Source organism: Somniosus microcephalus, chromosome 4 (genome assembly GCF_052327205.1).
Source record: "Somniosus microcephalus isolate GS21.2 chromosome 4, FLI_Smic_1.0, whole genome shotgun sequence".
In the NCBI taxonomy this organism is placed as follows: domain Eukaryota; kingdom Metazoa; phylum Chordata; class Chondrichthyes; order Squaliformes; family Somniosidae; genus Somniosus; species Somniosus microcephalus.
In genome coordinates this window covers 300,280,420-300,302,751 of record NC_140990.1, presented here as the reverse complement: position 1 = coordinate 300,302,751, position 22,332 = coordinate 300,280,420, and the positions used below count along the sequence as shown (strand labels likewise).

The 22,332-nt window shown below is 44.7% G+C and overlaps 1 protein-coding gene across 1 annotated transcript in view; it reads right to left on the bottom strand.

Annotated features, from left to right (window-relative positions):
- The window catches only part of arhgap15 (Rho GTPase activating protein 15), an 820,951-nt gene that overhangs the window by 299,739 nt on the left and 498,880 nt on the right, over positions 1 to 22,332 (bottom strand). Inside the window, exon 10 of the mRNA XM_085986657.1 lies at positions 10,965 to 11,087. Within this exon, the coding sequence (XP_085842783.1) occupies positions 10,965 to 11,087 (123 nt within the window). The remainder of the gene's footprint in view (positions 1 to 10,964; positions 11,088 to 22,332) is intronic.

Below are 22,332 nucleotides of genomic sequence, written 5' to 3'. Positions count from 1 at the left end.
GCGGGGGCTCTAACACATATATTCAGGACCTCTCTGGCCACAGGGGATGTGCCAGAGGACTGGAGAACCGCTAATGTAGTACCATTATTCAAGAAGGGTAGTAGGGAAAAACCGGGGAACTACAGGCCAGTGAGCCTAACATCAGTGGTAGGAAAATTATTGGAAAAAATCCTGAGGGACAAAATTTGTCTCCACTTGGAGAGGCAAGGATTAATCAGGGATAGTCAACATGGCTTTGTCAAGGGAAGATCATGTCTGACTAATTTGATTGAATTTTTTGAGGGGGTGACTAGGTGTGTGGATGAGGGTAACGCAGTGGATGTGGTATACATGGATTTCAGTAAGGCCTTCGATAAAGTCCCGCACAGGAGACTGGTCAAGAAGGTAAGAGCCCATGGAATCCAGGGTGCCTTGGCACATTGGATACAAAACTGGCTTAGTGGCAGAAGGCAGAGGGTGATGGTCGAAGGTTGTTTTTGTGACTGGAAGCCTGTGGCCAGTGGGGTACCACAGGGATCGGTGCTGGGTCCCTTGCTGTTTGTGGTCTACATTAATGACTTGGATATGAATGTAAAGGGTATGATCAGTAAGTTCGCGGATGATACAAAAATTGGTAGGGTGGTAAATAGCGAGGAGGGTAGCCTCAGTCTGCAGGACGATATAGATGGGTTGGTCAGATGGGCGGAACAGTGGCAAATGGAATTTAACCCGGAAAAGTGCGAGGTGATGCACTTTGGGGGGACTAACAAGGCAAAGGAATACACAATGAATGGAAAGACCCTAGGCAAGACGGAGGGTCAGAGGGATCTGGGTGTGCAAGTACACAGATCCCTGAAGGCGGCGGAACAGGTGGATAAGGTGGTAAAAAAGGCATATGGGATACTTGCCTTCATTAGCCGAGGCATTGAATATAAGAGCAAGGAGGTTATGATGGAGCTGTATAAAACACTGGTTAGGCCACAGCTGGAATATTGTGTGCAGTTCTGGTCGCCACACTACAGGAAGGATGTGATCGCGTTAGAGAGGGTGCAGAGGAGGTTCACCAGGATGTTACCAGGGCTGGAGCGCTTCAGCTATGAAGAGAGACTGGGCAGGTTGGGTTTGTTTTCCTTGGAGCTGAGGAGGCTGAGGGGGGACATGATTGAGGTGTACAAAATTATGAGGGGCATAGATAGGATGGATGCTGAGGAGCTTTTTCCCTTAGTAGAGGGGTCGATAACTAGGGGGCATAGATTCAAGGTAAAGGGCGGGAGGTTTAGAGGGGATTTGAGAAAGAACTTTTTCACCCAGAGGGTGGTTGGAGTCTGGAACTCACTGCCTGAAAGGGTTGTGGAGGCAGAAACCCTCACAACGTTTAAGAAGCATTTGGATGTGCACTTGAAATGCCATTGCATACAAGGCTACGGACCAAATGCTGGAATATGGGATTAGATTAGACAGGGCTTGATGGCCGGCGCGGACACGATGGGCCGAAGGGCCTCTATCCGTGCTGTATTACTCTATGACTCTATGACTCTATAGCGGTACCCCCCACAATGGTGATGAGTATGAAAGGAATGGCTTGGGCATTGTAGGGATGCTTTATGTTGTTGGTGTGGGGTGGTGCCAACCTGGCGCATCATGTGGCAGCCATATGGGTGTACAGCATCAAGTGAAGTAAATATGGCTGTGGCGAGGCCATCCCTGGCCTCCTGGGCAGCAATGTGCTCGGGTGCTGATGCCCTCTGTTCTGTGTAGCATCAGGTGATTGCGGAGAAGGTTGGTGTTTTTGTTGGTGCTGCTGGTGTGCCTGGTGCTGCTGGTGTTGGGGCTGATTGTGGTGGGATTCTGAAGACCAAGGTGAGATAGTTTCAGGGGCACCGATGCTGATGTAATAGATGGCAGGTGAAGTTGAGATGACAGAAGTGATCTGTCAATGGTGAGAGAGGTTATTCCAATGAGGTGACACTGGATAGAGGGTTTACTCCAAACACTTGCAACCTTCATAAAGCTCAATCTGTCTTTTAAATGCAATAAGGAACAACTTCTGAGCTTGGCTAGTGAACAGCTGTGAGATGGGAGCTTTTATAGCACATTTACAGCTGTCAAGTAAAGAGATCATTTCATGGTAGCACAAATGCCAACCTCCTTATCTGACACGATCCCCGAGCAGTGGGGGCCCTGTGGGCGACCTCGTAAAATTTAAAGGTGAGCTCAAAATAGTTTTTAAGTGGCTCTTAACAAGGTCATAATGACCTAAATTGCCTCCCTCACCACTGTGTGTCAGGTCTGTTCAGCGTTGACAGACCCGACATCTGGGAATGTTGCATGGCAGTGGGTTGACAGCAGGTAACCACCCGACCCGCCACCAAATGCGCCCGCTGACCCCCCAAAAATATCCCTCCATGGTCTTTGCTGTATCTCAATCTTAACCTTCATTTCATATGTTTCAATGGACTGCATTTTTTTTTGTATCTCCACTATGTCCAACAAAGGTGACGAAAAAGGTGTTAATACACATATGGAGAAAAGTACCTAACCAAGCTTATTCATTAGTAGGTGTGTGTGGGTAAAGAGCAAACTTCTAAAACTCTGATGATTAATGGGCTTATTGGTTAAAACATGACATGAAAAAATTCCAATATAACCCTCAAAACATGATGTTAAAAGTTTAACATATATCTTATCCTTAAATGTTAATTGTAAAAGGAACTGCATTCTGGGGAAGTACCTTTAACTTAATAAAGTGCAAAAAGTTAATGGAGACTGCATCCTTCAGAGATTTCTGCTAGTAAAAACGCAGCTACAGAAAGACCTGAAAAGTCCTGACTGGCAAAGATCTCCTTAATTGATTCATGTAAAGAGACTGGGCCAGATTTTCAGTGTGCCGTGAGGCGGGCTTTCAGGCATGCGGGGGGGCAAAAATCCTGAATTCGGGGGTCCCGACACCATCCCGCCCAAAACCCGCCTCCACGTAAGTTTCAAGGGAGGCGGGTACCCGCCCCGCACTGGGACCTGCTGACCCGAGGCGGGAAGGGATCAGTGCCAATTAACTGCCTGTTAACAGGTAGTTAACAGGCAGTTTTTAGCCTAATCCCTATTTTGAGGGGTGTTGTATGGGATTCCCGATGGCTCCAAACCACGCCAGGTTAGAGCAGGCGGGCCGTCGGGTTGAAGGACTTGGCGGGGTCGCGATGTCGGTGTTCAGGTGAGTGATGGGTGCATGAGTGCAAAGGTAAGTGTGTTTGGTGTGTCTAACGTGTGTAAAGAAGTTTTACTTACCTGTACTTACCTTAACAGCCTTTCTTCCACTAGGCGTCGGGAGTCCATCACTCAGCCGGAACTGAAAGCTGAACGGCTGCAATCTGTCAAAAGTGACAGGCTTCAGCTTTCAGTGTCGGTGACAGTTCTAACTGAGTCTGCATAGAAGGACTCAGGTTAGAAGTCAGACTGTCAGTGTTTGACAGCTTCAAACAGCTGTGAGACACTGATATTTCATCTGTCAAAAACTCTTGACAGATGAAATTTCAGTCTGTGACTTCACCTGTTGCCGGGTGGCCCTTAATTGGCCTGCTGAGCCCGCTGGGCGGGCTCAACTATGTCAATCAAGGGAAAATCGCGTCGATTGGCTGGACGTCGATGGAGGCGGGACTAAAACCCGAAAGTTGTAGTCCCGCCTCCTTCCCGACAGCTTAATGAAAATCCAGCCCTCTGTCTCTGACTGGCTGCTGTTAAGCCGGATCAGCATTTCTCCTTGTTCCTGAATCTATGTACTCAGATCCAAACCTTAGTGTTGGCCACAGTTAACTTTCAGGCAATATTCAGCACCTGAGTCAATGCCAGGCAGCCAGAGATACACCTGTCACGCACGTCAGCTGAGACCCAATGAACAGTTTCTCCATGAGATTGCCTTAGGAGAAACAAAGTAATTCTTCTCTCAGAGAGGAGTCATTGGGATAAATTTTCAAATTTTCATCTTCACCGCATAGTATAGAAAAAGAACAAACAGAAAGAAAGAACTTGCATTTATATAAGCACCTTTCACAACCTCAGGATATCCCAAAGTGCTTTGCTGTCAATTAAGTACTTTTGAAGTGTAGTCACCATTGTAATATGGAAACACAGCAGCCATTTGTGCACAACAAGGCCCCACAAACAGCGATGAGATAATGACCAGGTAATCTATTTTAATACTATTGGTTGAGGGATAAATATTGGCTAGGACAAGGAGAGTCCTCCCGTGCGCTTTCTCGAATGGTGCCTTGGGATCTTTTATAGCCACTGAGAGGGCAGATGGAGCCTTGGCTTAATGTCTCATCCGAAAGACAGTACCTCCGACAGTGCAGCACTCCCTCAGCACTGCACTGAAGTGTCAGCCTGGATTATGTGCTCAAGTCTCTGGTATGGGACTTGAACCCACAACCTTCTGACTTATAGGCAAAAGTGACTAACATTGTAAAACTGATAGTCAGATGGGGAAGTGATCCACTCAGCCAGATTACAGCCCATGGTGGTGAAGGTGAAAATTTACCCCATTCTCCTTTGCAGTCTTTGTGGCATGGGCAGCCCTTCCAATTAAAGCATTGCCAGCGTACAATTCCACTTTAAGTTGTTCTCTCAATGGCAACAGGCTATTCCATTAATGATGTCAGAAGCTGAAACTCAGCCAGGCCCCTCACATTATTTTTTAACTTATTATATCAATTAGTGGTACAGTTCATTTTATGAGAGTGTAGCAATGTAATTTGGGCTATAAAGCTCAAGATGAAGATTAAAGATTTTAAAGTTTTAGTAGAATTACTTGTCATTTAAGTATATTGTTAGCTGATGGCTTCTCTTTCAAAATCTGCTCTGCAAAGGGTGAATTACAGATCTTGCATAAATTTACCAATGATCTCATAATATGCACAGAACGCAAAACTTGAACTGCAATCCTTCATTTGAATAACTGTATGGTCAGGTTACTGAAACTTTGTATTAGAAACTATTATATGTTTTATTTATTCTGATCAAATAGATACACCAGACAAACATTAAAAATGATAGCTAAAGTCTCAACATGTTTTTTAATTGAGAAATGGGTGGTGAAGACCCAAGAGCCACAGCACTGGAATCCACCAAGGTTGAAAAAGGCAGTAAATTAGCATTGGCATAAGAACAAGAGACAAGGTGAGGTGAGTTTCTTTACACAGTGAGTTACAGGGGATTCTTTTTTATCCGGCACCGATGGGACCGGCGTGGTGCTGGTTTATCAAACAGTCCGGATTACAGAGAGGTATAGTAAAAGGTACGAGAGCCCCCCGTACACGGCCACAGATCCAGGCGTCCCTGTTGCATGGCAACAGGTGCAGGAACCCCGGCCACAGACCAAGCGTCCCTGTTGCACAGCAACAGGTGCAGGAACCCCGGTTACACGGCCACAGATCCAGGAACGGCCACTAATATAAAGTAAAACTTACCTGAACCTACTCCTGAATTTTGCCGGCTAACAGAGATTTCCGGTTATTTAGGTGCCGGTAAATCGAGAGTTTCCTGTATTATGATCTGGAATGCATTGCCTGAAAGGGCGGTGGAAACAGATTCAATAATAACTTTCAAAAGGAAATTTGATAAATACTTGAAGGGGAGAATGTTGCAGGGCTATGGGGAAAGGTGTGGGGCTAATTGGATAGCTCTTCAAAAGAGACAGGACAGGCAGAGTGGACTGAATGGCCTTCTTCTGTGCTGTATCATTCTATGAATCTATGGTTTAGTGTTAACAGGCTTAGGTTTCAAAAGCCTGTAGATTGTTGGAGGAAGGGAAGACCAAGAAAGAGATAAGGGGTTACACAGTTTTGAGATCTGTGGAGTTTTACTTGGAGCTGGTGTACCTGCTCACAGTCTTTGACCCTTCTGACATGACATGCTTGGCCAGTTCCCCAGGCAGCAGGAGGTGTAGACTGGCCTGGTCTCCCTGGCACTAATGGTTGAGGGCTTGTTGTAATGGGTCAGGTGGGAAGTTTCACACCTAATGTGCTCACATATCATTCACAAAGGAGGTCGTGATGCTCATGTGCTTGGAGGAGATGCCGGTGTTGCGATAAACCTGCTTCATGACTTTTTACACATAAATTGAGTAACCCTACTTCCTCGACAAATTAGATTACGAGACTATTTGATAACTTTTGATTTTAAAACAGTGAGGATACAGAGAAGAGAAAGTGTTTGTAGGAAAGTGTATTTGGCGTTAAGGAACTGGGAAGAATAGTCCATAGTTCTATCAATAAAACACAGATAGATATGAAAGACTGCAATGGGGAAGAGGGAGAGATTGTAGATTGAAGTGAAAGAGCGAAAGCCTTACAAAACCCTAACCTGCTAATGAAATGAATTATTCCTTCAACACACTCCCATGCAATACTTGTATTTTACAACCTAAATAATCAATTAGTGCTTCTGATTAATCAAAAACTCTCAGTCCCAGCTTTATTCAGCAGTTCCTCTTCATCCTTTTGTGGAACAGAATGCTGTTTGCAGAGGGAACGGGTTTTATTCTCAGTTCATACATGCTTAATCTGTTTGGCTGCCCAGCTGTTATCAATTTAAACCCAATGAAACTCCCACACTGAGTCCATTTAAGCAGTCAATTTTAATATATCATGAAATGTGCAGTTATTCTGAATTGGCTGAAAAAGTAAAATTCATACTTAAGGACTAACAGTAGGCTGCATCAACCCAGTAAATCATACATCAAGCACAGACAGTTAGTCAATATTTGAGTATGGAAAATCAACAGGCATTTTAAGGGAAATAATCCTGCAGCAGTTTATTTTGTGGCTGTTATTCATTAGGGGAGGATGAGATGATTGATATGGTTATAGCATTAATACAAAACCATGGACAAACTAAACTAAATCATCTCAGATTTTACGCTAATATATCTTACCGTGCAGAGATGCTATCTGACCTGTCACTAATAGCTGTACATAAATGTCACCTGACATCATTCACAAGCTACTGCAGACCAGATTGGCAACAGATTGCTTTTACTGTAGTAGTATTTATAACCAGATTTCTAAAGATGGAGTTCTCACATCAGTGGACCTTTATATGCTTATATTTAAATCTATAAAAAGAAAAGTATATTGCTTTCATTTGTATTTCTGTAATAAAGTATTCAGATTATTTCAGTTTCAGAAGCTCAGGACATTTTATTGGCATAACCTATTTACTGTCAGTTCTACTTTTAAATTATTGTCAGAGAATGAAGAGATTATTGAGTCAGTTGATTTTGAACTCATAAAACTGACCTCAAAGTATCAGGTACAGCACTGAACAAAAAGTAATTTTGAAGCTATTTGTGAAAATAAAGTTAAAATGTCCTCACCTGTGTTGATTGTCAAAAATTGAGTCACAATTTATCCTTGAACATGTCTCAATTTATTTAACATATGCTGTATATTCTTTAATGTGTTGCACTTTGACAAAGTGCTTGAAAATGATACAATATTAACTAATAAATCATTGAAGGAACACAGCTGCTGTTTATTTCAGGATGTGACTGGGCTGAACACTGAGTTTAGCAACTTCAGCCTATATCTCTCCAGCCATTTTTCCTGACTGTTTCTAACATCATCCTTCCACTTCATTCTCCTCCAGTTTGGAGCTGTTTTCACTCAGTTTGTTTTTTCATGCCTTCTCCTGCCTTACTGAACTTATATCACACACTTTTTGCTCTTCACTCCCTGACTCAGAAGGCCTTTATATATTTATCATCCAATATCTCTTTCAAACTTTCTGATAAACGTGATTGTAGGTTACTAAACCCATTATGTGACAGCCATTTGCATAGCTGAATTTGGACGCTTCTTCGCTGTTGCTCCCCTTTTTGTTTTGTTCAGTCCTATAAAAGGGCTTGCTTATCTTTCACTTTCCTGATTCTGACAAAATCTTGAATGTATCTTTTCTCTTTTCAGCTCTGCATTTCAGGCATGTTCTGTTTTATTATGTTTTAATTTCAGATACAGAAAGACAATGTAAATGCTGTCACTTTTAATGCTCCGTGGAAATCTTCCCACAGTTAATATAGAAGGCCAGGAAAGAATCATTTGTTTTCTTAGAATCCATCTTTATGAAACTAAATGTAATGCATAAATAAGAGTGATTTTTTTTCCCTGAAAATCCGTCTTAGTATATGTACTGAGGTGCGTCCAGTCATGGACCCCACCAAATTCTGCAGGGTCAGGAGAGGTCATGCAGCTTGCATGCTTCCAGTGGGCTAGGGGTGCATCTGGTACCCTCCTCTCCCCAGTGAAGAGACTGGGAAGTTTGGTCAAAGAGTTCTGGGCTGGAGGGAGTAGAGTGCTGGTTTGCCTCTCCTAGAAGTAACGTGTAGGTGCCCTTACAACCCCATTACAAAGGGAGCAGCCCTAACAATTAAAAAAAATGCTGACCAAATTTTGGCCGTCCAGACCACAATCCTGCCATTAGGTCCAGGTAAATGTCTGTCTCCTATGGATCAATTATGTTTTCAGCTCACAAATATAACAGAAATAAAGCTATACAAGCATGAGGAATCACTTTATTACAGAAATATTGATCCTAAACTATTAAAATGAAGACTGTAATCATAATTTAAAATAAGTTATAAACACTAATTTGCATTAACCTGTTAACCCTTTTGCCTACTTTTCCTTCTCTGTTCTGTCAAGCTCTACTTTTTAATTTTAACATCAATTTTTCTTTTTCTCTAATTGTTATAATGTATTCTACTAATTCTAACTGACTAACCCATTCTAATTGCCATCCAATTTAAAGTGGAAACAAGTGGCATTTAATTGGTTAAAACCAAGTTAACTTCAGACCCTATTATTTCAGCCAATCAAACAGCAAATATCTCAATATTGAGTTAATAGACTTAACCAGGTGATACTTTTTTAAAAATCCATGTCCAAAAATGTAGAGGCTGCCAACCAATGGGTGCACTCCTTGGTAGTCTCCAGAAGAAAAGTATGGTCAGATGAGAAGCCCCATGCACAGACAGAGGGTTAACAGAGCTCATGGTATCACTCTGTTTCTCTCTGTCCATGGATGCTGCCTGACCAGCTGAGTGTTTCTAGCATGTTCTGTTGTTATTTCATGGTATCACTGATAGTTTTCTAATAAGAACAAGGTGTCCTCATTTAAATGTCATTTTACAACCAGTTAATAACACCAAGTAATGTACTTCAGGTAGGAGAAGGCCATCAGCCCCCTTCCCTTTGGCCCATTAGATTGCATCCCTCTTGGGTACCAACTTGAACACCTTCCCATTACCACTTTAACATCCACTTTAGCAGGCAGCCAGTATCTCAGTTTAACATTTAATCTGCTGGATGACACCTCTGCAGTACTCTCTGATTATAGCCCTGGAACATCAGTCTAGATAGAGCGCTCAAGTGCTAGAGTAGGATATATACCCACAACCTTTTGACCCCAGATTACAAGTAACTGAGCAAAACTGACAATTGACGCTTTATGGTTTGTGGAAGCTTCAGTTTACAAAGATTAAATGCTAGCACCTAAATGTTTAATCCTGGAGAACCTAAGCTTCCTATAAACCCAAAGTACCAATACTTTATGTGGAGTGCCACAGCAGCAAAACAGAGTCAAAATGCAGAACATGTATGGCCTCTCTCTTTGGGAGGTACAATTTAAAGGGAATAGAAAAGTCAGGTCAGTTCTGTATTATTGTTGCATATGCTGTTGAACTAAATATTCCTATCTTCTAATGATTGTAGTTGAATATCAAAACTTATTGGGCAGCATGGGGATTTGGAAGTGAGATCAGATTGCAAGTGTGAAGATGAGTGTGTTGACCTGTCTCAAAGTACTGTATGATGCCGCAACATACTCTATTTAATTTTACATGGAGTATGACATTGCTCTGTATAAAATTAATGTATCACATATCAGAAATTAGCAGAACTGCTTCGTCCAGAAGGTAAAATAATGGCAGAGGGAAGTCATGTCATATCAATACTTGCTTTTATTGTGAGAACAATGAGAGCACTGAGCATACATATGGAAGCCATCATGCCCAGGGTGACAATATTTCCTTACACTCTCATGCTCCTATTATTTGTTAATGGAAACATAGGCAGAGATGCACTCTAAATAGGAGTTTCGGTCTTTTTGAATGTACATTCAATGGCATTACATCACTGAGTCCCCCACCATCAACATCTTGGAGGTCACTATAGACCATAAATGCTATGGCTACGACAGCAGGTCAGATGTTGGGCATTCTGTGGCGAGTGACTCACCTCTGAACTCCCCAAAGCCTCTCCACCACCTATAAGGTACGTCAGAAATGTGACAGAAAACCTTCCACATGCCTGGATGGGAGCAGCTGCAACAACATTCAAGATGCTCAAAACTATCCAGGACAAAGCAGTCTGCTTGATTGATACCTCATCTACCAGTTTAAACATCCACTCATTTGGCCAATTTGGTGGTAATTAATATAGAACTATGAGCCACTTTATGCTTTGGATTCATGGCTATATGGGTCAACTATCATAGACAAGAGATGTTCACAAGTCTAAATGGAATTTGAATCCAGGTCCCAAAGTTGAAGGGCTAGAGTTCTAGCGTACTGCAGCACTCAGTTACAACCATCCCCCAAAGGTGGAGTATGGTGCGATGGTCATGACAGACATGCTGTCTTCAAAGGAATAAAATCAATGTAGCAATGTCTGGAAATTGCATTAAGTTAGTCTCCTTCCTTTCCTTTAGTGGTAGTGACACACTGCCACAAATGGAAAGAGCAGCAGAAACACAAAGGCAAATGCATTGTGTCCATAAGACAAATGCCATAAAACTTTGGCTGTTTTATATAAGTTGTCTATAACTTGCCCATTAGTGAAGCACTCATGATGCATAAACAATGCATGTTATATCAGAGGCTGTGGTAGATCAGAGTATTTTAGTGAGGGTCCACTGTACTTAGAAATCAAATACATTACCTTTAATCAGTCCTTTCTCTTGTAAAGTTTTCAATGAAGGTCGTCGTGATATAAATTTTTTTAGTCTGCTCTTAACTCTTTTCTTCTCAGAGGTGTCGGATGAGCTGTGGTTCAGTCGTAGTACTAGGGGATGAAAGAATAAAATAGATATCATATAACTGAAGCAATTCCTTGTAGAGGTAGCTTACACACATTATTACTTTGAAAAGTAAAATAAGGATTGAAGAACTTTATCAGGAATTTCTGGCTTGTAGTATAAAATAATTCTCATTTCCAAAGATTTGCTTCTGTTGACAAAAAAGATCAAAATGGTAGCAGACACTGTGAAGAGTTGATTCTCATGATGTCCCGCCTTTGGAAATAATCTAGGCTGAAGTTTCCTGCCCCTCTCCAATTTTCTTCCCTCGTCTTCTGAAAGTGCTGACACTTGCTGGGCTACAGTTCACTTACACCAGCAACTCTCTAGAAACGCACACGAAAAGCTGCTCTTTATGTGGCAGCATAGACATTGGGTATCATAAGAACATAAGAAATAGGAGCAGGAGTAGGCCATTTGGTCTTCAAGCCTGCTCTGCCATTCCTCATCTCCATTTTCTTGCACTATCCCCATATCCCTTGATTCCCTTAATATTCAAAAATCTATCGATCCCTGTCTTGAATATACTCAACGACTGAGCCTCCACAGCTCTCTGGGGTAGAGAATTCCAAAGATTCACCACCCTCTGAGTGAAGAAATTTCTTCTCATCTCAGTCCTAAATGGCCGACCCCTTATTCTGAGACTGTGACCCCTGGTTCTAGACTCCCCAGCCAGGGGAAACATCCTTCCTGCATCTACCCTGTCAAGCCCTGGAAGAATTTTGTATGTTTCAATGTCAGCAGGCTATTTGATCAAGGCCAAGGCTGATCCAACACACACACACAGATGCATTTTTCAGCAGTTAAGTGTAGAAACCTTGGATGATTTGTATTTCCTTCCTAAGTCAGAGATGTTCTGGCCAACTGCAAAGATGTCTTTAATGGGAAAGTCAAAGCAAACCCAACCTGGCCTGTGTCATTCTTCATATTACTACACTGGTTTACTGTGTCACCAACAATTATATGACAATGCTTTGTAAAGAGAAATGTCTGGTTTAAAACCCAATTGTGCTGGAAGGACATAGGCCTTGAAATTGCAAGTGATATTAACATAAATGGATTAGCCCATCCTTGAAAACAGAGCACAGAGGAATTTCATACAAACATGCTAACTGTTCATATACTAACATTGCACAATGCTACTTCAAGCTCACATATTTTAAACAGATGGGCCTAGAAATTGGTTTGCCCCTGAAACCAATGCACGATCAACCCGTGCCCGTTCAGAGGAATACACGCAAACTTCATGCTGCCTGCTCATTTTCATGATTGTGGCATTGAGCCCAGCGCTGAATGCGCTGCTGAGTGGCTGAATGCTCAGCAGAGGGCCCAAGTTCGTGCGAGACTAGCACCATTTAAAGCTAGCCTGCACTACTTAAAGGCAATCTGCACTTCTCAAAGGGGAGGTGCATTTGGCTTGCAGCAGCTCATTGAACTGGCTGGGGGAGGCAGTGAACAACAATTGATGATGCCACAACACAGAAGAGAGTTTCTTGGATGCAGCACTGGAGGCCTTGGTGCAAAAGGTGGATAGGAGGAGAGAGGTGCTGATTTCACAGAGGGCCAGGAGGCCCTCCAGACAACAGTGTAAAGTGCCATGGGTGTACATAGCTGCTATGGTGAATGCCAGTAGTGTAGCCCTGAGGATGTGGACTCAGTGCAGGAAGAAGTTTAATGGCCTCACACGAGTGGTCAAGGGCAGTGAATTCATCTTCAAACACCATATCCCACTATCTGCACCACTAACCTCACATACTGTTTAATGCACCATACCCCCATCACTCACCTACCAACAATCTCTACCAAACACAACTCATACCTTACATTCATAGCTTCAACTCACTTTACACATTTACTACTGCTGCAAGCCTCACACCCACATCTCACAGCTTGCACATACTTGCAGCTATTCAACCATGACTGGCACATTGCCCAGAAACATTGCAGCACACTCACTGACACGCTTCCCTTTCTCTCACAGGAAAAGGTGGCTAGTAACTGGCGCTAGCAGCACCTAACTGGCGAGGGAAAGGTGCTCCTGCATAACTTCACCTCCATGAAAGAGACTGTTGTGTATGTACCTTTAAGAGAAGAACTGATTCTATACTGCAGTACCGGCAGTAACCACCCCTGTATATAAAGCCATAGCAGGCTTCTGTATTTCAGTCTTGAGTTCCCCTCTGTTCAGTAAATACCTGTTTTATTGTTCTCCTGCAGTCCGAATATTATTGATACCCGGACACTACACTGGCAACGGGCAGGTTCGAACTCACCTGCAGTACTGCATCACCTCACAGGGATCTTTTCCCTGAAGAGAAGCTTCTTGGAGGTCGAAGTCAGAACGGCGGGCGTCGACCGTGGGCAACCGCCCAGGGATCCATCGGAGAGTTGCAGGGGAGGCTGTGGAGAGCTGGGCCTGGCTCCCCAGTTGAGGTGTTCCAGCAAGTCGTGCTGGTAGCAGATAGTGCGCTGACCCTTCCGGACTGCGGCGGGCTCGGGCTCGATTGAGCGGCTCTGCAAAGGGGCCGTGCAGCGTCGTCGGGAGGAAGAGAGAGAGAGAGAGGGTGGAGCGCACAGGGCGCGGTCGGTGCTCAAGAACCGGGCAGCGTGGAGAGGATAGAACGAGGGGAAGGAAAAGTGATACGCGCCGAAGCCGCGGGTCGCTGCCATTACCCTGTAGAACGCTAGGAGCAGCGTGGCAGCAAGGGGAAGAAGGAAAAGTGCGGGAGGCGCCATTTTATTCCATTGGGGAAGATGGAAAAGCGCGGGAGGCGCCATTTTATTCCATTGGGGGAGAAGAAAAAGCGCGGGAGGCGCCATTTTAAATCACTCAAGATGCCGAAGAGTGGCAGTATCACTGCTTTCGACAACGAGGTAGAAGACTGGACCACGTATGTGGAAAGAATTGAAGTGTACTGCGAGGCAAATGAGGTGGCCGATGGAAAGAAGGTGTCGGTATTATTAAATTAGATGGGCGCGAGAATGTACGGCCTATTGCGGAATTTAATTACCCCAGTTAAACCAATGGAGAAAAGTTTTGAAGAGATTGTTAATATCTTACAGGAACACCTAAACCCTACACTGCTGCTGATAGCAGAAAGATTCAAGTTCCATGAAAGAAACCAGCACAAAGATGAGAGCAATGCTGACTATCTTACGGAACTACGCAAGTTATCGAAGCACTGCCAGTTCGGAGCAAGATTGGCAGACACCTTACGGGATAAGTTTGTCTGCGGGCTCCAGAGTGAAGGAACCCAGAAACGACTACTTTCGGAAAAGGACCTGACACTAGAACAGGCTTTCAGCGTGGCAGTATCCTACGAAGCAGCAGCACGGGGAGCTGCGGAAATACAACAGAAACCACAGGAATACAGCGCTAACGAAATGGCGTATGGAGCAGAAAAGTGCTATCGCTGTGGCAGAACAACCCATGATCAGAAGGACTGCTGGTTTAAGGACAAAGTATGCAGGCAATGTGGGAAAATGGGACACATAGCAAGAGTCTGCAGGTCGGGAAAGTACTACTAAGGAAAAGTACAAGAAAGTAAAGAAATTGACAGACAGTAGTTCGGAAGATCAGGAGAGTGATAAGGACTCCGGGAGCAGGAGACTAAGTTGTCTAAAGTTACACAACGTGATCGCAAAGGAGGATCACCGAACCATTTGGGTCACCCTCACCCTCATAGCAGGGTCCCCAGTAAAGATGGAATTGGACACAGGATCAGCCCTAACTGTCATGAATCGACGAGACTATGAACGGCTATTCTCACACATACCCTTGAAGGACACGTCCATTGTATTGAAGACATACACGGGGCAAAAAGTCTATCCCAGAGGAAAAATAAGGGTGCCAGTTGAATACAACGGCAAGGAAACACAGAAACTGTATCTATATATACTACCAGATGGAGGACCACCATTATTGGGACGTGAATGGATCCGAAAAATACAATTGGATTGGCATTCCATTCAGGCGCTAACTGCGACTGATAAAAAGGATGAAGACGTCACACCTGGACGACTGTCAAAAATTCTAACTGACACGAAAGAGGTGTTCCAACAAGGACTTGGGGCTCTAAAAGGAGTAACGGCAACGATAAAAATCGAAGATAACGCAAACCCCAAAATTTTTAAGGCCAGACCAGTACCTTACGCGATCCGCCCAGCCGTTGAAGCGGAGCTGGAGAGTCCGGAGCGTTCGGATGTGCTGTCCAAGGTGGACTGGAGCGAGTGGGCCACACCCATCATTCCTGTAATGAAGAAATCATTGAGCAGCACGCCTGGGGAACCGAAGAAGGTTCGCATCTGTGGGGACCTCAAGGTAACTGTGAACCCAGTCCTGCACACAGTACAATATCCACTTCCATGGATAGAAGATATTTTCGCCTCACTATCTGGAGGGAAACGCTTTACAAAGATTGATCTGGCCCAAGCGTATCTACAAATGGAGGTGGAAGAAGCATCTAGGAAATACCTCACGATAAACACTCACAAAGGCCTTTACCAGTACAATCGACTGGTATTCGGGGTAGCATCAGCCCCGGCTATTTGGCAGAGGGCGATGGAACAAGTCCTGCAAGGGATCCCGGGGACGCAGTGTTATTTGGACGACATCCTGGTTACAGGCGAAAATGACAGTGAACACCTCGCCAACCTGGAGCAGGTGCTCACGAGATTACAGGAATATGGGCGACGAGCCAACCGCCCCAAATGCGAGTTCTTCAGGAGACAAATCTCGTATTGTGGCCACATGATTGATGAGGAAGGGTTGCATAAGTCGCCGGACAAGATTGAGGCTGTAGTCAAGGCTCCAGCACCGGAAAATGTGTCGCAACTGAGGTTGTTCCTCGGGTTGGTGAACTACTACCATAAGTTCTTGCCGAATTTATCTACAATTCTGCACCCACTGAGCGCCCTGCTGCAAACTGGAGTAACATGGAAATGGAGTGATGAGTGTAAGCGTGCCTTTCAGAAATGTAAATGCCTAATCACTTCAAAAGAAGTATTGGCCCACTACAATCCAACACTACCGATTCGGTTAGCATGTGATGCGTCTCCCTACGGCATCGGAGCGGTGCTGTCACACAAATTCCTTGACGGTTCAGAGAGGCCAATAGCCTTTGCGTCGCGCTCGTTAACCTCAGCCGAGCGTAACTACGCCCAGATTGACAGGGAGGCCCTCAGCCTGGTGTGGGGGGTGAAGAAGTTCAATCACTATCTGCACGGGCAGAAATTCACCCTACTGACTGATCATCAGCCCCTGGTCTCCATTTTTAACCCAAAGAAGGGCGTTCCGGTGATGACGGCGCAACGGCTGCAAAGATGGTCACTTTTTCTAGGGGCACATCAGTACGACATAGAGTACAAGGGTACGAAACAGCATGGAAACGCTGATGGGCTGTTGCGCCTACCGTTGCCTACGGTAGAGGAAGCACCTGCAGTGGACCCTGTTGAGATATTCCATGCGACCATAGTCGAATGTGTACCTGTTAGAAACTCAAGTATAGAGAAGGAAACCCGAAATGACCTGACACTCTCTCGGGTCTATGATTTGACGGTGAAGGGATGGCCAGCACATGGCGATTCACTGTTGCCAGCATTCTCGCCAAGGAGGGAACAGCTGTCAGTGTGCCGGGGGACCTTGATGTGTGGATCCCGAGTCGTAATTCCACCCAAGTTGAGAGATAGAGTGCTCAATGAGCTTCATGAGGGTCATCTGGGAGGGGTAAAAATGAAGAGCCTAGCCAGGGCGTTTGTGTGGTGGCCGGGAATCGATAAAGAAATCAAGGATATGATCAAGAGATGCACAGGATGACAGAAGGTCCAAAACGCTCCACCACAGGCCCCGCTACATCCATGGGAGTGGCCCTCATCTCCATGGCAACGGGTACACATTGATTTTGCTGGTCCATTTATGGACTCAATGTTCCTAATCGCTGTGGACGCCCATTTGAAATGGCCAGAGGTCATCAAAATGTCCTCCACCACCACGGAGAAAACTATTGCAGTCCTATGGACCATCTTTGCCAGGAATGGCTTGCCAGAACAGATTTGCTCCGACAATGGGCCACAGTTTGTGTCCGAGGATTTCCGGAGGTTTCTGAGGAATAATGGGGTGAAACATTACACATCTGCCCCATATCATCCAGCCACAAATGGATTGGCTGAGAGGTTTGTTCAGACCTTTAAAAAGGCAATAAAGGCAATGTATAATGACGACATACCACTACAACACAAGGTGGATAATTTCTTGTTTGCTTACCGGAATGTGACACATGCAGTCACCAACCAAGCTCCAGCCATAATGTTCTTCAACCGAAGGCTAAGATGTCGCCTGGATTTGCTCAAACCAAACATAAGACGAGATGTTGAGGATAAGCAATTCCAGCACATAAATGAGAAGCCAACCAGGAGCTTCAAGATAGGGCAACTAGTCTTGGCCTGTGACTACCGAACAGAAAAATGGCAGCCAGGAACGATATGCACACAGCAGGGACCACTAATGTACACAGTGGACATTGGAGAGAGCATCGTGAGATGCCATGCTGACCAGATTGTAGAGTCACAGGAACAAGCCAAACCCATACCACGAGCAGGTGCACCTCGTAATCAACCCGAAGTACAGATTGCGTTTACCTCAGAAGCAGTGGTATTGGAAGCTGACGAACCAACCAATGACAATGAGCCAGAATCAACTCCGCCGCAAGAACAGGATACTTGAGAAAGGCGCTATCCAGTCAGGATCAGGAAGCCTCCTCAAAGACTGAACTTACAAATGATTATTTCAGTTGATGTATATAGTACAGAGAAAATTGTAATTGTAATTAGTTATTATTTAGTTGTTAAATGAATGTTATGTACTGTTTATCTAAAAGGGGAGGAATTGTTGTGTATGTACCTTTAAGAGAAGAACTGATTCTATACTGCAGTACCGGCAGTGACCACCCCTGTATATAAAGCCATAGCAGGCTTCTGTATTTCAGTCTTGAGTTCCCCTCTGTTCAGTAAATACCTGTTTTATTGTTCTCCTGCAGTCCGAGTATTATTGATACCCGGACACTACAGAGACGATGGTGGCCATTCTTGTGAGGCGCAATGGCTGAGCCTGTGGCCAGCGGTGGGGCTGAAAGAATACAAGATGCCAGTATCCTCAGAAGTAATCCTCCTTCTCATGTCCCACTTCCCCCTCATCCCACAATCTCTTTTGATTTACAAGCTGCACATGGTGTAAACATACACTTCTTGCTCCCCGCGCCCCCCCCGCTCCCCTCACCACAACGCTACCCTTGTGCCTTTCTCATTTCAGAGACCCAAGAAACCCAACCTGCCCAGACAGTGGTGCAAGAATAAGAGGGAGAGGAGAGTGATGAAGAAGAAGAAACACCGTCACTCGATCTGACACTAGCAGCCATCAGCTCAGATACTGGCACTGGGCGTAGTTTAGAGGGTAGCTTAGAGGCAAGACCTGCATGTGGTGAGTCACTGGGCACGAGTGGGCTGCAGCCAGGGCAGGGGGAAAGGGTAGCACAGGTGCCAGCTCGCCGGAGGTTGAAGTCGCATACGAGTTCTGCTGGCGAGGACTTAAATGAGGGCTTCGATGGGGTGGCCTATAGAAGAACGCTGATGGGTATGCACAACAAAACGCTTGGTGCATTGGGAGGCCTGCCAGAAAGCCTGCATACAATGTCAAGGAGCATGAAGGAGTCCAGCACCAACTTTGCACAGGGCTTTGCGCAGAGCTTGGAGCCCATGAATTCCAGCGTGGAAGGGGTGGGCAGCTCAATTAGTGCACTTGTGGACCCAACCATGATGCAGTGTCTAATGGTTGCCTCAGCTTCCATTGGAGCACAAGCAGAAGCTCACAGACTTCTGTCATGCCAGGTCAGACTGCTCTCATGCCAGGTCAGCTTGCTGCCACGCCAGCTCAGACCACTGCCATGCAAGCTCAGAATGCTGGCACTGTGGCTGCATTTACCAGTGTGGAAAGGGGCTTGCAGGGTATCACAGCAGTCCAGAAATCTGTCCGCCAACAGACTGTGGCTCCGTTGAGCAAGAACCTGTTGTCTTCTCTCAGGATGACAACATTCATCCTCCCACCACTGCCACTCTGCCAGTGCCCTTGCTGTTATTTGTCAGCCAGTCAGCCCGGACTGCTGCTGCCCATGCCGAGGTGGTTCAGTCTGTAGTTGGGCCTTCTAGGCCCAGAGGTGCTTGAGTTCATCTTGCAAGGCCATCTGCAGTCTCCCCCACTGAAATTCAGCAGCCTTCCACCAGCCATGCTGCAGCCACTGGGGTAGCTCTTCGTAGGAGCACGAGGACAGGCAAAGGCACACTAAAGACAGGCACTAAGGGAATCCACAAGAGTGATTAGTTGACTTTGCTATGTAATATTGGACGGATTGATGTATAAAGTTGGATTAGAATGTTTCTTTTGTGGTGGCTTTTATTTCAGCATAGTGGCCAAGAAGACGCTGTGATAGTCAGTAACAGAGGGAAGGTAAGGTGTGGGACTATTATTGGATGTGTAATTGAGGTTGCGTTCACTGATATCGCAGTCGGAAGGGTCGATCATGGACAGCCCGGGCAGAAAGGGGCTGTCTGTGTTGCCTCCTCCCTTCCCCTTCCGCTTCCTCCTCCTCCTCTTCCTCCTCCTCCTCTTCCGCTTCTTCCTCTTCCTCCTCAGCTGGTCGCCGTATGCCTGGTGGCAAGGGCTGGGCCCGAGGTTGTGGAGCATGCAGCAAACCACAATGAATCTTGAGGCGTGCTCTGATGAGTACTGCAGGGCTCCTCCAGAGTGCTACAGGAAGCGGAAGCATTGTTTAAGGACACCAATGGTCTGCTCTATTAGATTCTATGTGGCAGCATGGCTCTCATCGTACGCATGCATCCCACGTGTAGTTGGGTTGCGGGGTGGTGTCATGAGCCAGGTGATCAGTGGATAGCCCTTAGTTACTTTTATTGAGCACATGTGGACTTGTACAGCATCTTGTAGAGGCTTCCATCTTGACTGCTGCCTTGTGGGTAGCCTAGTGCCTCATGGGTAATGTAGTCTTAATATCATACAGCTGGGTAGTGTAGTTTTATACATACAGCTATATACAGCTCTACGGCTCCACCTAGTGTCCACTATAGAATGACATGCTATTGATCATTACATCCTCCTTTCTTTGAGGTTTAACAAAATCAATATCAATCAACTTTCAAGAAAACAATAAAGATAATATCAGTAACATTTTTGTTAGTGCTCTATAAACATAAACATTTTCAAAACAGTCAACACATTTTCAAAGCTTTACATTGTACTCAAAGATTAAGTCTATCAGGCTCTTTTACTTCACGTGTGGATCTTCTCAACACGGGTAAGTCTGATGTGTCTTCATGAGATTGTTCTGGCGGTGAATGACAAGATGCAGTTGCGGCATTGTCATCAATCTGCTCTTGTATAGATCGAGGTCTCCTTGCGATCTTTGCTTGGAGAGGGTTTCAGTGTTTCCTTCACTCTTCATGCCATAACTCTCAATGTAGTCAATGCACTCTCGAAAAACTGCTGGCAGCTGGATCCCATCATACAGCATAGTCCTCTCAGCAGCCTCAGCTAATGGAACACCAAAGATTGGCCTGAGGGAAGAAGGAGTATTCACCGGAACTGCTTCCTGCTCTGGTGCAGGCTTCTTCTTTTTCTTTTTCTCTTTCCACTGCTTAACAACATCTGCTGCGGTTATATCTTTGGACTTTTTCTCCTTGTGTTTTTCCTCTTTGTGCTTTTCTTCCTTTGGCTTCTCTTTGACCTTAAAGTCTTTTTCTTTCTTCTTGGAGAAACTAGGCTTTTTGAAGACATGGATACCCTTTGGCCTTTTCATCCTTGATGGGCTCTCTGCTTCATCACCTGAGTCATCTGGTCTGCTTATGGCACAGTTTATACGGTAGACTCTCTTGACCAGTTCTAAGTCTTCACAAGCTTTGTCACCTAATATTGAATCAAGTCTTTCAGCCACAACAGAAAACATGAGATGATGCACTTTGTCTTTGACTGTCACTTTAAGTCTGCATACACCTAAGCTATCTATTTTCTGTCCATTATAGTCCTTCAGTAGTACTGACTTTTTCTGTATTTTGGGCTTTTCTTTCATATTGTTAATGTCACTCATACTGATTAAGTTTGCTTTTGCCCCAGTGTCCAGTTTCAATGTAACTAATGCTCCATTTATCTGCAGTGGGATCATCCATTTGTCCTCTTTTACTGCATTAACTTTATGTTCAGCATTGTCTATTTCTGAGGGCTGCACATTTTCTGTATCTTTTTTGATATCGTCACATGACACCATTCCTACAAAAAATGTCTCACTTAAATCAGTGTCCTCAATCACATTAACTCGTTGTCCTTTCGTCATTTTTACTTTTGAAAAGCATTGTTTAGCAAAGTGATTCTTTCCATTACACTTTGTGCACATTTTTCCAAATGCTGGGCATTGTCTTAACTGGTGTTTGTAACCACAGCATTTACAATTAAAAATTTCATCCTCCGATTGCTTTTCATTTCTGTTCTGCCCACGTTTCTTCCCCTTGTAGGACACAGCACCGACAGCAGCATTATCACTCATTACATTCGCATCGTTATTGATTTCACTGAAAGTCTTCGCGTGATTTCGAGCTAGCTCGCTGGCTTGGCATATTTTCACCGCATTTTCCAAATTTAGTTTGGTTTCTCTCGACAGACGTTCCCTGACTTTTTTATCATGAATACCAAACACAATCTGGTCACGAATCATGGATGCTTTGAGCTCAGAGAAATTACATGTCTGTGCTTTCAGTTTCAGATCAGTTATAAAGCTATCAAAAGTCTCATTTTGTTGCTGTGTCCGAGAATGGAAGATGTATCTTTCATACGTCTCATTCTTTTTAGGAGAACAATGTGCATCAAATTTCTGTAGCACATCATCTAATTTGTCTCCGTTCTCCACTGGATTAAATACAAATGTATTAAATACCTCTATCGCCTGTGGGCCTGCAACCGTAAGCAGCAACGCTATCTTCCTTGCATCTGGCTTCGTACTGAATCCGATGGCTGCAATGTAGAGTTCGAATTGCTGTTTAAAAGTCTGCCAATTGTAGTCGATTTTTTCTGTGAGTTTCAAACGCTCTGGTGTCTTCAAATTCTCCATGTCGCTTTTCACAATTTTCAGCAGATCTTCACCACCCTGGCACCATGTTATGTTCATTAATATATAGACA